The 16,955-nt window shown below is 39.9% G+C and overlaps 1 protein-coding gene across 1 annotated transcript in view; it reads left to right on the plus strand.

Moving 5' to 3' along the window:
• TRIP13 (thyroid hormone receptor interactor 13) overlaps positions 1-14,245 on the plus strand; it is a 44,178-nt gene extending 29,933 nt beyond the window's left edge. Inside the window, exons 11-15 of the mRNA XM_058180353.1 lie at positions 179-285; positions 2,001-2,154; positions 2,420-2,532; positions 10,239-10,308; positions 11,675-14,245. Coding sequence (XP_058036336.1) covers positions 179-285; positions 2,001-2,154; positions 2,420-2,532; positions 10,239-10,308; positions 11,675-11,770 — 540 coding nt within the window. The 3' untranslated portion in view covers positions 11,771-14,245. The remainder of the gene's footprint in view (positions 1-178; positions 286-2,000; positions 2,155-2,419; positions 2,533-10,238; positions 10,309-11,674) is intronic.
• Positions 14,246-16,955: the final 2,710 nt, after the last annotated feature.

The following is a 16,955-nucleotide window of genomic DNA, read 5'->3' on the forward strand; positions in this document are numbered from 1 at the left end:
TGGATGCATCATGCGCTGGCCATGCCCACAGCGGGTTTAGCAAGGGGGGAAAATCCCGATACATTATGTAATGCTGTCCTGACAACATGAATTTGACACCTCTGATTTAAAAGTTTAGGCAGAACTCTTTTTATAAAATTACTATCCTAAAAAGATAGCAATTTTTTTTCTTTTGCAGGTGGAAAGTCTCACTGCTGCTCGTAATGCTTTTCAAGCAGGTACTGAGCCTTCTGATGCCATCCGTGTTGTAAATGCAGTACTTACACAAATTGATCAGATCAAAAGGTAATCATTAATCATTACCATTTATTACAAAAGATTAAAACTAAAATAGGACTATCTGGAGGCAAGAAAATATTCCTTCTTTCAGAGAAACTTTTGGGGGAAAAAATCAATTAAGTATATTTTAGAGAATATATATAATTATTACTTAACTCTGAAAATTAGTATATTTTCAGTATATTTGATAATTATATCAAAGAAAAGTATATTTTCTTTGATATAATTATCCTATCCATTATGTTTAATTCTAATTAGTATCAAACAAAATAATTAGTATTCTAATTCTAAGAATTAGTATTCTAATTAGTATCAAACAAAAGCACTAATTTTCAGAGTTGATTTAAAGTTGTCAAACTTCATTTGCTCCATAACTGAGCAGTAATTTATTGTGTAGAAATAGTGAGAAGCCTCATATACTCAAAAAATACTTTCTTGAGGAATGAAAATTTGTCTCGTGTTAAAAAATTCTGTCTTCAGAATGGCTGCAAAAGTTGGTAAGAGTTAGCAGAGATGGCAAAATTGGCTGCTCAAATCCACCCTGCTTTTATATAATAATATATACTAGCCATTTCTATAACAACAAATCTATCTAATTAGCAAAACCCAAAATCAGAGTTTTATTCAAAGTCCAAAAGCAGTGTCCATGTAGAAACAAAATTGTATTCCCTTCTTTAAGTAGAGCAGTCAATTTAAATCATGATTTAAATCACTAGTAAAAAGGCTTGATTTAAATCATAATTTTAAAAGAGCAACTGTCATCTTTGTCCCGCAGCGGCTCCTCTCACCCTCTGTTGACTCACCAAGAGTCCCATTTACTCTAATGGGATGGCTGGTGATGCGGCAGTGACACAACAAGGTGAGGGATGTGGCAGGCAACAGGTGAGTTGATGCATTAACAGACACTGCCATGATGGATCTGAAATGACAGGTGCTCTTTAATATTATATTTATAAGCTGCTTAGAAGGCTTCACTTTATTTTTACTACTTGCCCTTCCTCCTCACACTTAAGAGCCTGGTGGTACAGATGCATTTCTCTTCAAACAATCATAAAGTTTATAGTGTACATAGATACAATGGGATAAAGGATTATTCCTGAACTTTGTTTTATGATTTATCTCATAGTTACTGTGAAATTGTGTGAATGCATCAATGCAGTACATGGTATCTCAGCTTGCAGAGCTTGGATTCATTACATTAGATTACCAAAAATGTAAATATTGCAGAATATACAGCCTCATGCTACATAACTAAGCTCCATCTCATGCTGAATAAACTAAATTATTGTATCTTAAATAGAAGATTATCTTCAGATAGATTTTTACTCCAAAAGAATTTTATTAAAATATATTTGATAAAAATAAAAAAAAATCTGATTTTTAAAAAATCCAATTTATTTTTTTTAATCTGATTTTTTAGGTTTTTTTTAAAAAAATCAATTTTTATCCACCCTGTATAAAAGTAAAAAGTTGAGGTTTTATGTTAGTCCCTTATTCTACTGCATCAAAAGGACTCAGAAATCAGTATGTTTCTTTTTCTTTTCCCTCTTACCCTACACTTTTTTCTTGTCCCCTTTTCCTCCCTTATTTTCCCCTTATTTTTATTTTTCTTTGTACTTCTGTATTTTATATTTTGATAAACTAATAAAATATTTGAATCAGAAAAATTTCTGTATTCCTTAAGTATATGAAGTTACATTCTTTCAATTTTGATTTTAAAGGTATCCTAATGTGGTTTTACTGACGACTTCAAATATCACAGAGAAAATTGATATTGCTTTTGTAGATAGAGCTGATATTAAGCAATATATTGGGCCACCTTCTCCTGCAGCTATATTCAAAATCTATCATTCTTGCATAGAAGAACTAATGAAGGTAATTTAAGTATTCTTAAAATTCTTAAGGTATAATTTTTATCCTTAAAGAGATTGTATTTAAATAAATTTTATTTTTATTCTTGCTTATGTATTTTTTCTGTGTATTTAATTTGCACAAGTAAGCAATGCCTATTCCTTTTTAATAACTACTTTGCTTTGAATATTGTCTTTATATTTATTAAATTGGTGGTTAGCACTTTTTAAATAACTGATTTTTAGCTTTATATGCATTTTTTGTAAATAAAAAACTTTTTTTCCCAAAGTGCCAAATAATATATCCCCGTCAGCAACTGTTAACACTCCATGAGTTAGAGGTGATTGGTTACTTAGAAAACGACGTGTCAAAATTAAGTCTCCTGTTAAAAGATATTTCAAGGTATATATCAGTGCTTAGTTTTGCTGACTTTTTGTTTTGTTTTATGCTTCTTTGTGATTGTTGTTTCATAAGTTCAAACACTCTTTTCAGAATCAAACAGCCAAGACCTCACATTCTAGATAATGGCAACTATGTCTTTGCTACATAGATAGAGGGAGTTGGTAAATGTAAGTCAGAGAAGCCCAAGTCAGAGGGTGTACCAGCATCTGATACTGGCAGGGAATTGTCTGAAACATAACACCTCTGTTTGGCTAGATTGAGCTTCATTTCATTCAGACCATAAGAGCTCCCAAGCACTGGATCAACTCTTCCACTGTGTCTCCAGCATGATTGGAGTAGAGATGGAAAGCTGTATTTCAGCGTCTACCTATAGGTCTGGAGCCAGAGAGTACCTGGGAAGAATGTTTTTCAAAAACTGAGAACACTCAGGAGAGTTTTTCCTCTGTGCTAAACAAATGGGTCTTTGTTTGTGATAATGTCAGTAAAAGTACCCTTCCTACAGGTATTAATAACAAATTCATGAGACAGACGATCTTCCCTCAGCGATTAAAAAAACAATTTAAAAACTGACACATTTTGCAATATTTAGCCATTTATATTCTAGGGGAGAGGGATGCCTTTGAATCTGTCTGTGATTCCTGGCAACTGTCTGGACTGGTTTCTGCGGGGTGGTGGTTATGACATTTTTCAGAAGTGGTTTGATATTGCCACCTTCTTAGGGCTGAGAGAGAGTGACTGACCCATAGTCACCTAGCTGGCTTTGTGCCTAAGGTAGGGCTAGGACTCATAGTCTCCTGATTTCTAGCCTGATACTTTAACATTATACTGACTTCTGATAATTCTTTCTTTCTTATAATTCTTTCTCATTAAATAATTAAAGTACAGCATAGTATCAATGAATCCTAGTTAACACACCTGATTTTTCAGAATATAACTTTTCTAGACCAGGTTGAATGAGCAATACAACAGCACATTCAGATTTTCAGGATTTATCTCAGGTTGCCCATCTCATCTAGATTATAATCAAATTTGGACAAGATTCTTAGGCATCAATGTTTTCATTTGTCTTAATGAGAAGGAGCAATAGAATTGAATGTTTGTAGTACTGTACTTAATTTTAATACTTTAAATGAACATTTTCATAAATTTCATGTAGATATTAAATAACAAAATGAGATGGAACCTTAGGTTTTGCTAAGACGCAAAGGCTTTGCTAACAAGCAATCTTCATCAGATACTACCTCCCAAAGAAAATCTACTAGTACCCCAAAGTACAGTGCCCTCTACACCCAATCCCACAAAGTCTCAAGAAGTCTGTTTTGGAACGAAACTACAAATAGTTTCAATTTTTTACTTTAGGGGATAAAATTTAATGCTTTATACCTTTTTTCTCTAGTTATATAAAATTATTTGAGGGATACTCTGTTCCGGCTGCCTTTTTCCATTCTGTAAAGAATGCTTTGATTGTTGTTATTAACAGCAGAAAAATACTGTTATCATCTCTGGCTGTTGCTTGAAACCTCTTCCTAATGTACATTGCATAAGTGTACTTCTGCATTTTCCAGTCAATTTCCCAGCAAAATTTAGAAAGAATACCCAAAAGTAATACATTTAGGTATATTCAGTACTCTGAAAGCAAAAAATTGAATGCATGCTGACAGTTCATTTTTGTTCAAAAAGAAAAAGCAATATTTCTGCAACAGGAAGAAACATCAAGTATTTCTGAAGGAAATACTGAAACATAAAGTATTTCTGAAGGACAGATTTAATTCCTGGAGCATATATTTACAACCTCCACTGGTTTGAACTCCTACTTAAATTTTAGGAGTTTACAACCTAGAACTATTTATTTTAAAAGCTACGAAATTGAAGAAGATATTTAAAATAAGTTATTTTAAAAGGTGAGAAGTTGAAGAGCTAGTTTATAAGTGATTATACTGGAACTATTGCTTGACATAGTGTAAGCCGCCCTGAGTCTTCGGAGAAGGGCGGGATATAAATGCAAATAAAAAAAAATTGAAACAGGATATTTCAAAATTAAGAATGCTTTGGAAAGGTCTGAAATATTTTGTATATCCTTAACAGAACAAAGCTAGATTACATGTTAGGAAAGCAAAATCATTACTATTGTATAGTTTAAACAGTATTTTTGCTGGCCCTAATAGGTTTCTTGCTATTTTTTGTTTTGGCCTGCAACTTACTTGATGAATTTTTAAAGAATTTTTTTTAAAAAAACAAGGAAGTGCAAGTTAAAGAAACAATAATCCAAACCTGGGGCACTTAAAATAATACAAAGAAAACAGAAAACATTTCTATAAATCACAAAATATATCAACTTTTCTTTTGAATTTGGAACCTTTATTCCTAGCTCAAGAAGTGAGATTAATTAATTTCCACAACTTTTAATTATTTGTCTTGAGTAATATTATGAAGGTATATACTTAAATAATGTGTAATCTGATAGAAAGTGAATTCAGTCAGATGAGATCCCACTTCCAATATATAATATCTTTTAATATCTATATCTTTTAAACGCGAACTCAAGACCTTTTTATTTCACCGTGCGGGGCTAGCCTGACGAAATTTTTAAGTGGGGGATTTTATGATGGTTTTGTCTTAGTTTTATTTTATTTATTTATTTATTTATTTATTTTATTTTATTTTTATACCGCCCTTCTCCCGAAGGACTCAGGGCGGTGTACAGGCATAATAAAACCGACAATACAATATACAAGTTTAAAATACGATTTAAAAAACTTATTTTAAATTAGCCCAATAATTAAAATTTACCATACTAAGAAAACCCCGTTTAAAATTAATAAATTTAAACATTAAAATCCCAATTTAAGCCAGCCCTGCGCGGATAAAAAGATGAGTCTTGAGTTCGTGACGAAATGTCCGAAGGTCGGGTATTTGGCGTAAACCCGGGGGAAGTTCGTTCCAGAGTGTGGGAGCCCCCACAGAGAAGGCCCTTCCCCTGGGGGCCGCCAGCCGACATTGTTTGGCGGACGGCACCCTGAGAAGTCCCTCTCTATGGGAGCGTACGGGTCGGTGGGAGGCGTGTGGTAACAGCAGGCGGTCCCGTAAGTACCCAGGTCCTAAGCCATGGAGCGATTTAAAGGTCATAACCAACACCTTAAAGTGCACCCAGAAGGCCACAGGCAGCCAGTGCAGTCTGCGCAGGAGCGGTGTTACATGGGAGCTACGCGTAGCTCCCTCTATAACCCGCGCAGCTGCATTCTGGACTAACTGAAGCCTCCGAGCGCACTTCAAGGGGAGCCCCATGTAGAGAGCATTACAGTAATCCAAGCGAGAGGTAACGAGCGCATGAGTGACTGTGCATAAGGCATCCCGATCAAGGAAGGGGCGCAACTGCCGAACCAGGCGAACCTGGTGGAAGGCCCTCCTGGAGACGGCCGTCAAATGGTCTTCAAACGACAGCCGATCATCCAGGAGGACACCCAAGTTGCGCACCCTATCCTTTGGGGCCAGTAACTCGCCTCCAACAGCCAGCCGCGGCTGCAGCTGACTGAATCGGGGTGCCGGCATCCACAGCCACTCCGTCTTGGAGGGATTAAGCTTGAGCCTGTTTCTCCCCATCCAGACCCGTACAGCTTCCAAACACCGGGACAGCACTTCGACAACTTCATTGGGGTGGTCTGGGGTGGAAAAGTACAGCTGAGTGTCGTCAGCGTACTGCTGGTATCTCACCCCGAAACCACTGATGATCTCACCCAACGGCTTCATGTAGATGTTGAACAGCAGGGGCGAGAGAATCGACCCCTGTGGGACCCCACAAGTGAGGCCCCTCGCGGTCGACCTCTGCCCCCCTGTCAACACCGTCTGCGACCGGTCAGAGAGATAGGAGGAGAACCACCGATATACGGTGCCTCCCACTCCCAATCTCCAACCGCGCAGCAGGATACCATGATCGATGGTATCGAACGCCGCTGAGAGGTCTAATAGGACCAGGGCAGAGGAATATCCCCTGTCCCTGGCCCTCCAGAGATCATCCACCAATGCGACCAAAGCTGTCTCCGTGCTGTATCCGGGTCGGAAGCCGGACTGGACCGGGTCTAGATAGACATCTCCATCCAGGTGTTGGGGCAGCTGTCGCGCCACGGCACTCTCTACAACCTTCGCAACAAAGCGAAGGTTGGAGACTGGACGATAATTACCCAAAATAGCTGGGTCCAAAGAGGGCTTCTTAAGGAGGGTCTCACCACCGCCTCTTTCAAGGCGGCAGGAAAACCCCATCCAACAAAGCGTTGATAATCCTCTGGAGCCAGCCTCGTGTCACCGCCTGAGTGGCCAGTACCAGCCAGGAAGGACACGGGTCCAGTAAACATGTCGTGCCGTGAAGCCTCCCCAACAGCCTGTCCACGTCCTCGGAGCCACAGGGTCAAACTCATCCCAAATGTGCTCAACAAGGCGTGCCTCCTCTCCCTCGCTTGGATCATCCCAAATTCGGTCCAGACCGTCCCTCAGCTGAGCGATTTTATCGTATAGATAACCACTAAACTCCTCGGCTCGTCCTGCAAGGGTCATCCCGCACCTCCTGATGTAGGAGAGAGCGGGTCACCCAAACAGGGCGGCCGGGCGGTTATCTGCCGACGCAATGAGGGTGGGCGTGGGCGCCTCGCTTCCCTCATTGCCACTAGGTAGGTCCTAGAATAGGTCCTAACTAGTGTCCGATCAACCGGGCGACTGGACCTCCAGGTGCTCTCTAGGCGTCTTCTCCGGCGTTTCATCTCCCTCAGCCCCTCGGAGAACCAAGGGCCGGACGAGATCTACGCCGGGTCAGAGGCCGCAAAGGCGCGACACGGTCCAGGGCCCCGGCCCGCTCCCAGGCCACGACCAGTTCCTCAGTCGTGCCGTGGGCCAGATCCTCAGGGAATGGCCCAAGCTCCGTCTGGAACCTCTCAGGGTCCATCAGGCGCCTGGGACGGAACCACCGTATAGGTTCCGTCTCCCTGCGGTGGTGAATGGCGGTTCGGAAGTCTAGGCGAAGGAAAATGATCCGACCATGACATTGGTTCTGTTACTAAATCGTCTAATACCAGATCATTTAACCACTGTCCAGAGATATAAATCAGATCCAGCATGCCTCCCCCCATGTGCGTTTACCCGAATCAGGTCCAAGGCCGTCATGGAAGCCTGGAACTCCCGAGCTGCCGTCGATGCCAAGCCAACTGATGGCAAGTTGAAATCCCCCATGACTATAAGTCTGGGGGTCTCAACCGCCACAGCAGCCAGTACCTCCAACAGCTCGGGCAGGGCTGTGGTCACGCAGCAAGGAGCCAGGTACGCGATCAACAAGCCCAACTGATTCCTATGGCCCCACCTCACATAGAGGGATTCACAGCCGGCAATCTGAGGAACAGTGGCCTCCTCGGCTCTAGATCTTCCTTAATAACAACCGCCACCCCCCCACCCCTACCTTGGGCCCTCGGCTGATGAAATGCTCGGAAACCTGGAGGGCACAACTCAACAAGGGGCACCCCCCCCTCCGGGCCCAACCAGGTCTCCGTAATGCCCATAAGGTCCGCGGACTCCCCCTGAATAAGATCACAGATCAGGGGAGCTTTATTAGCCACGGACCGGGCATTACATAACATCAGCCGAAGATCCAAGCTCTGAGGATCATGGCCTCCTGAGGAACGGGTAGGAACTGAGGGGCCGGAGCACGTGATCGCCTTCAGACATCGAACACGTGCTCCCAGGTCTCGATACGGCCCCCCCCCTCCGCCATATCTGCCTCTCCCACTAACCACACAGATGGAACCACAATTGTCACCTGGAACATCACCCTCCCCCGGAACCTTCGGACCTATTAACACTCCGCCGCAAACATGCGCAGTGACTGGCCCCACCTCGACGGGCTACCCCAACTCCCGCCTTTCCCTCCCCTTAAAATTTCCCTTAAAATCCCCAATAAAAAGCGACTAAAGAGTTCATTAAAATCCCTAAGCCTCCTAGATTTGCATGCCATCTCTCGGGGTTCCAAAACCCGTCCTCAAGATGTGCCCTCGATAATGTGGAGGCCAGACCTCGAGAGGGAGTCTCGAGGGCAAGAAGGTCCGCGTTGAAAATCTTCGCATAGGTAAATAAAAATACAAATACAAAGCGGTCAGCAGTCCATCCAGGCGGTGAAAATGTCAAGGTGTTATTGTAGCGGTTATTATAGCAAGGTTAGGCTCCTGGCTGGCGAGATGAACCGTGGACTTCCAGGGCTCCATGGGGCCGTTATTCTGTCCCCAAACCCAAACGGTCTCACTTGCCCCAGGTACAGATGACTAGCCATCCTCCATCAAGTCAATCAATTGGTGTTAAAGTCAATATAGGCCTTGATGTCAGGGACTCCATACCCAGTTGCTCCGACACTCCAGGCCAGATTGAACAGTCCTAGGCCGAGCTGCCGAGGGTCTAAAGAGGCCAGCCACACCTCCGAGTCCTCCTCCGAGGGGCGAAACCTCCAGATGGCTACATCTGACCCTCCGCCACTACCACTCAGCGATCGATCTTCTCGCCTCCTCCTTCCTGGCATTGATGGAAAGACCGTTCTCAGGCATTGATCGAAAACCCTCAGTCCCCGGGAGTGGGGGGGCCACCTGCCGCCGCTGCCATAGCCGCCGATACCCGGAAGCCAAGCGCGGTCGCCGTGGCCATCACCCCAGCCAGAGGCCCAGCAGGCCCCGACAGAGGTCCAAGGATAAGCCGAGGAAAACGCCAGGCTCCAAGGGAGAAAAGTCCGCCAAGTCCCATCCAGCACTGTTGGAAAACCCTAGCCCTGGGGCCGCCGCCACCGCCGCCAGACCCAAAGGCCCGCAGCGCCCGCCATGGCCACGGCCACCACCCCAAGGAAGGTGGGGAGACGCCGAGGGAGCTGCCGGGCCGCCGAGGGGGCCACTGAGCCACCGCAAGGCCGCCGGACCGCAGAGCCGCAGAGCCGCCATTGGGCCGTCACTGGGCCGCCGATCTTCCCGCAGGCCCAGGCAGACCGTAGCCAACACCGGGGTTGAACCGCCATAGAGCCGGGGCAGAGCCGCCGAGTCAGGGCAGGGCAGGGGCAGGGCAGGGCAAAGCCGCCACCGAGAAACGTCCAAAGAGCCACCAGGGGAGCCGCCAAGCCGCCGGGCCTACCGCCAAACAGCCACCGCCCCGGGGAGACGCTGAGGAAAACCGCCGAGCCCGCCGCCGCGCCTATCAGCTGTTCTGAGGCTCGCGGCTCGGCGGGCCTCAGCCCAACGCCTCTGTTGTGACTCTGATGTTCCGCCGGAAGGGTCTGGGACCGGAGGGCTAAAAAAGACCCCCTCTCGGTCCCAGACCCCCTGGAAAAGCCGCGGACCGCACCGCGAAGATCGTCACCGCGCCATCTTGACGCATGCGCAGGAAGGTTTTAACTTTATTAGGCCATTTTATAATCAGTTTTTTAATATGTTTTTAATTTTTGTGTATGTTTATGTTGTTTTATTTGGCTGTAAACCGCCCTGAGTCCTTCGGGAGAAGGGCGGTATAAAAATCGAATAAATAATAATAAATAATAATAATAATATAATACAATCCAAAAATATTACCATTGAGCAAACAAGGTTCAATAGCAGGTTGGTTCAATATGTATTATGTTGTGAAATTTATTCTAATTTTTTAATATGTTCATACTGACAAAAAATTAAACCTAATGCATAACATATTTCTGCTTATAGGAAAAGCGAAGGACTTAGCGGCCGTATCCTAAGAAAGCTTCCTTTTCTAGCCCATGCACTGTATATTCAGGTAAGATGATGTTCTTTTATAAAGATCATAAAATACATAAATAGCCCTATATGTGAGCTTGATTTTTACTCAGTGATAACTATAATTTTTCCCATTTTTAATTTTGGGACATTACAAAGAATAAGCATAAACAAAGCATTTGTGTGCAATAGCAAATAAAAAAATTAATTCAGTTAGATTAATAACAGAATCATAGGGCTGGAAGAGACTTTGGAGTCTAATATAATCCCCTGCCCTGGGCAGAAGTCCTTATTCTATCATCGACAAATGGTTGCCCTATCTTTTCTTGAGAATCTCCAACAATAGACATCCACAATTCTGGGAGGTAAACTGTTCCCAATTAATTGTTCTTGTTGTCAGAAAATTTCTTCTTAATTCCAATAGGATTTCTCTGTAACAAGTTTCCACCAATTGGTTCTTTCCTGCCTTCAAGTGCTTTGAAGACTAAATCAACCCCCCTCTTCTTTGTGACACTCTTCAAGTATTGGAAGACAGCTATCATGTCACTCTTAAGCCTTCTCTTTGTTAGGCTAAACCAGCAGTCCCCAACCTTTTGAGCTTGGTGGTGGCCCAGGGGATGGGGAGATGGGATGGTTCTGTGTGAGTGGCAGGCATGTGAACACGCCCAACTCCATTTGCATATGTGGCAGGCACATACATCCATTGCTTGCACAAGTGGAGCTTTCTGAGCACAAGTGCCTACCATGAGTACAAGTGGATTGACATGGGTGCATTTGTCCACTTCTTGCACGGCCCAGTTCCAAGCAGACCGCAGCCTAGTAATGGGCCAGGGATTGGAACTCCTGGGCTAAATATATCTAGTTTCCTTAGCCATTATTGAAGAGCACTGGGCCCAAGGCAGAACTCTGAAGTACCCGACTGCTTGCTTCATTATGCTGCAGAAATGCCATTGGAAGTTTCTATTTCCATGGAATTTGTACATTTATGTAATGCTTGTAATATTATATATAGTGCCATGATGGTGACTCTATGGCACGTATGCCAGACGTTGCATGCAGAGCCCTCTCTGGGCATGCATGCTGTCGCCAGCTGCTCTTCTGGTTTCCGGCAAGTTGGTCTTCAAGGGCGCCAGAGCACCAGAAAATGGCCTGAAAACAGCCTGGAAAATGCCCCGGAAAATGGTCTCAAAATGGTCCAAAAACAGGCATGTGCGTGCCAGCCAATTGGTCTTAGGGTTTCTGGTCCTCCAGTGCACACACTTACACATACATTCTGGTTTGGGCATTCGGTCCCGAAAAGGTTCGCCATCACAAATCTAGTGTGTTAAATAACTCTTCAATTCTTTTTATATAGTGAATTTACTAGCTTTTATTCTGGCACTTAACATTTTTATCTTTCTTTCTAGTCTCCTAGTGTTATAATGACAACTTTCCTCCAAGCTTTATCACTTGCAGTGGACAAGCAATTTGAAGAACGAGCAAAGCTTTCAAACTGTGTTTGATATTCTGATTCTTATTCTATGTTTTGTGGTAATTTTTTTTAATATTTTGTTTTTTTATCTACCTACTGAGATTGCTAATTAAGAACCATATGTTTTTAACCTGAAGATCAGTCCAGACTTTCTTTTTTCAACTATTGCACATATAATAAATTACTTCTATATGTTCAAAGGCTTGGTTTTGTTTGGGTCAAGATGCCATGTACTGTTAGGAAAAGTCATTTAAAAGCAATTCCAAGAAGTTATTATTCCCAATAATTTTGACACATTCTTGGAGTTGGAATGTCTATGATTTATATCATTTTGTATTGTTTCTCTGAACTAGATGACTACCTTTTATATCTCTTGTAAAAAATGATAAATAAGAATAATTTTTGTGTGTTTGTTTTGCTTCTCATCTAAGAAGTTGAACTGTCTTGAACTGAAGAAACTTCTTGGATGAGAAATGAAAAGTTTTAAAGAAAAAAACCAAAGAAGTTCAATTGCCTTTTGAAAAAAGGATCTTTGGGATATGCTAATTAAGGTTACTGTCTGATTAAAAACATATAGAAAACTACATGTTAATAGAGTAAGTGGAAGATATGTTTTTGGTATAATATATGTATGGGTCCAAGCCAGACCAATCCTAAAAAGAAACAATCTCACAGAATACCTGTTTGCCTTTTTCAACCTACAATTTAATATGTATTTATTTAATTCAGTTCTAATAAGCAAAAACAGTTTAATCTAATACATTAAACGAGTATCACTGGCAATGCCTTAAAATCGAACAAATTAATACGAATTAGAGGCTGAAGCACTTCTGAGCTGACGTTTCAAGTAGATTGTATGAATGATAAAGCTTTAAAGATATGTATTAGCAACTACAATTAAAAATGCTATTGGGGTTCTTTGCTTTTTATTTTAGGAGGATTGAAGAGTTTTTAGTTCAGGATAGAACACTGAAGGAACAATACATCATAGAATACCTCTACCTTTATACCTCTAATACCGTTGCTATTTCCCTACAATATCTCAAATGTTGTTTCTATTATGTTTCTCTTGATTCATATTTATGTTTTAGCATCTTGGACTTCTGTTTCTTTAGTTTTTTATAAAATTTCTGAAAGCACATTTCTACACCTTTTAATATTATAGCCCAGCCTGAATTCTGATTGTAAAAGGGAAGATTGGAGATTGAACAGAAATTATCTAAAACTACTGTGTCCAAGAATGGCCTCTTGAAGATAGAGCATACCATGGCCTCTTTCAAGGCAAGCAGAGCTATCTTCTCCCACTAAGGGGCATTAATTAGAACTTGGACTCAGCTGCATTTATCTTCCTAAGAGGCTTTGACCAGTCACAGCAATACGGACATTGTCCAAATTCAAGCAACTTTGTCCAAGTATGCCTAAAATGATTCCCACAATAATCTTGCAAAGGCTCACCTTGAAACAGAACTGTTAACCAGATACCTACAGACTCAGTAAGAGTAGAGAAGTAAACACATTGTGCAACTCTTATTTACCACAAAAGCCTAATAAACACTCTTACCTATGCCAAGTCAGTTTCATCCTTTGATCCTGTCTTTCTTCAATAGTACTCTGAGCCTCTCTTATATTTCTGCATCTCATGGAGCTCCTCTGTGAACCAGGAGGTTCTATTCATGACTACATAGACACAAACCCACCTGTCATATGTTCATTTCAACCCATGACTAAGTTTTGTCTAAGCCATGTGCTGGAAACTCAGGAATAACCCTAAGCTCCCTTTGAAATCTACTGGGTCCATCAATCTCTTCTGGAGGATTGACTGAATAGGCCCAGCTTCTCTGCAGTTCAGAGGATATTGATGTTCGTTGACTTCAGAAAATTAACTGAAAACCTTAAAAAAGGCACTAGAGATTTTGTTTTCTCAATTCAAATGATTCCTGAGAAGTTAAACAGACAAGATATTCTACACCTAGAACTTTCTAAAATAGAATTTAAATAGAAATAGCAATGTGTACATAACTGTTACAGCATTTTTCATATTTCTGAACCACCCAGTTTATATTTACAGTAGTTTGTATTTAGTAATACAGAAAAAGTGTTTTGTAAACCATTTTAAAAAGCCAAATGCCACTACTGTTGGAAGAGAAAGTTGAAGAAAAGATTGATACAGAATTAGCTACAGACCAGCAGAAATGAAACTAACTGATGTCTCTAGGTTTGATATGCTTAATACCCTTTCCCAAAAAAAGTTGTAGTTGCATTGTCATTCATCAAATCTTATAAATCTACAAGAAATCCCTGTGATAAGATCAATGATTATCTCCAAATATGTATATATAGGATTACCATATTAAATTCTGGAAGGAATTTAAGAGATTGCTTGAAGTTTATACAAAAGGATAGGAAAGAAACTGTATTTTTGGTGAGAAAACAATGGAAAAACACTAGCAAAAGGACAAATAGAGAAGATAGATGGCAATTTATACTGTGAGCTTAATCTAAAGAACCTAAAGAGGTCTAATCCTCTTTTATGTTTCAAGCTTTCTTTTGCTTTTCCTAAAATGGAAGCTTTTTGCAAAAGTTAAGAAAAATTCTGCATGAAATAGAATAATTAAATCTTACATAAATGAGAGAAATTGTCATCAGAATTGATTGATATCTAAATTTATTTCAAAATATTTCAGCATTGGTTACACTGAAAATTCATATAATAGAGTGTTTTATAAGTCTTAAAAGTAATACCAAGATGCAAAAAATGCTGCAGACGTGCAAAGCTGACTGATCAAGAAAGAACAGGATTGTGCTCAAAATATTTTCTTTCCACATAAATCTATTAAATTTAAACTTGAATCTAGATTTTGCAGAAAAATTCATGTAAAATATAACTGAAATTGGAATGACATCTAGTTCAGCTATACTTTATTTTATAGTGTAAAAGCAAGTGGTGTCCTTGGTACATTATGTCCATTGCAAGTTTCCTTTTAAAAAAGCACAACGTAATATTTAAAATACTTTAAACCATAAAATTGCTTCGAAAACTTTAGGTAATTGCAAAATTCTTCAACTAACTATTCAATATTTTGTCCTCATTTTTCAGAACCAGAAAATGTAATGGGACAATGTACAATATTAATTCATTTACTAATATTTAAACAATAGTTTTTTCAAACAAAACTGTCTAAAATGAAGGACGGAAAAAGAAAAATGTCACTGCTTTGTTATTTTCTACTTAATGTTAGCACTTAATAATCAACAATTTACTGTACATTTCCCAATTGTATACTCTTTAAATACATAATCAAGAATATATAGAGAAATGAAGACTTAAAATTGACATTTATACAGATTCTCAAAATGCATCAATCTGTTAAGAATGTCTTTACCTTGAAATGTTCTTGAAAGGTAAAACAAATATATTTATCAAAACTATCAAAAAATAAAAAATGAGCAATTTGGACAAAAAAAGCCATCAAACAGCTAATCTATTGTCTGCTTAATTATGCAGATGCTACTCTCTGCGTATGCCCATTAAAATTTGCATTAGGCCATTATGTGGATCCTTCTATCCAGAATATATTAGGTGGCCTTCCAATAGGAAACTCAACAAAAAAACCTATTTTAGCAAGAATTCCAAGTAGCAAAGTGATCTGAATTTAGCTAAATATCAGCAATGTTGCAGATTGATCAGAATACCATATTTTAAGATGCATTAAGAGAAACAAAATACTCAAGCTTCATATTTTGAGAAACATTAAATATATTTAGAGGTAAATGTATATTTTGTCATGAGGTAATTTAAGATTAAAGCAGTATTTTAAAAATATAAAGATATTTCTGAATCTGTTTTAATAGTACAATACAAATAGGCTAAATGTGAATTCATGGAGCTTGGTTTGCAATTCATTTTTTAGAACAACCATTTTTATATAGGTTTGTAAAAAATTAAAAGATGGGCAGCAATTTAAGTGTTTAGTAAAATTCTTAATTTTTAAATATTTGATTATTCCTCCACATCATGTAAATAAAAATTCAATCATCCAGGCCAAAAGTATCTTAAACACTGGATCAACGCTTGAGATGTTTGTTACTATCCATGTAACTTTAGTGAAAATGAGAATTTGGATAGGCAGAGTGTTAGGGAGTCGTTGGAAAGAAATTGAATAAATTAAAGAATAAGGAGTTGAACTTAATCCAAGTGAGCCTAAACCTAACGTTAAGGTTTTTTTTGAATTATGCGGTTTTTGTTTCTTAAAATCATTTTATAGGTAATCTGATATGATCAATATCTCTATAATTTTAAATATTACTCAACAGCAAAATTACAACCTTAACTAATATCTACTGTGTAAACCATTTAGGCTAGCAATGCAACAACAGTAGGAGTCAAAGGAGTATTTTATATCTCTGAGTATATAAATGAAATAAATGATAAAGATCCAATACTTGTGGTGTATTACTAGGGGTATGGGATCCTTAAAATCTCTTTGAAATTAACTATTTTGTAAATTTTCCACTATTTTTAACTTAATTAATCAGGAGAATTTGAAAAGATGACCAAATCTGCATATTATCCTCCAATTACTATGATGAGAAAACTATTTCAGTATTATCTTTCCTATATAAAATAGTTGAATGCTGGATTACCTTGGTCTATTAAACAAGAGTACCATCTTTGAAAAGAATCTTATCAAGCTAATTGTTTAGAGAATTTTATTAGAAAAGATGTTTCTCTAAACTGAAGTTAAACAGCTTCTAGGACTCTTAAAATATTGATGAAAAGGAGCACACTTTTAAGAACTTTCACTGCTGCCATCTGCTTTTTAATTTTGATCAGGGTGGGGACAGAAAAGGTTCTTCCATCTTCTGTTCAACCCAGAGTATTATGTATTTCTTTTCCAATAAACAGACTTCCTTAGGGTAGATATTTTCTCCTTGCCAAGGTGGAGTAGCCATCTCCAATGTGGTACTCCCCCATTGGGTCCTCAGGCCAACTTTTAGACCCAGGTCTTAACACTCTTATGGAATAATAGGAGGCTGAGGGCAGATCTTACCCCAAGAGGCAGAATGTTCCAAAGGGATATAATAGAGTCAGCTGGAGTTCTTTGACCAATGGGATATGCAGTAGGCCTCTGCTGGCATGAGTGGGGTAGGCATGGTAGGAAGAGAATACTCAGCTTCTTCATTTCTCCAAAGTTCATTATCAGTCAATGAAAGTC

This window comes from Ahaetulla prasina, chromosome 4 (genome assembly GCF_028640845.1).
Source record: "Ahaetulla prasina isolate Xishuangbanna chromosome 4, ASM2864084v1, whole genome shotgun sequence".
Classification (NCBI taxonomy): domain Eukaryota; kingdom Metazoa; phylum Chordata; class Lepidosauria; order Squamata; family Colubridae; genus Ahaetulla; species Ahaetulla prasina.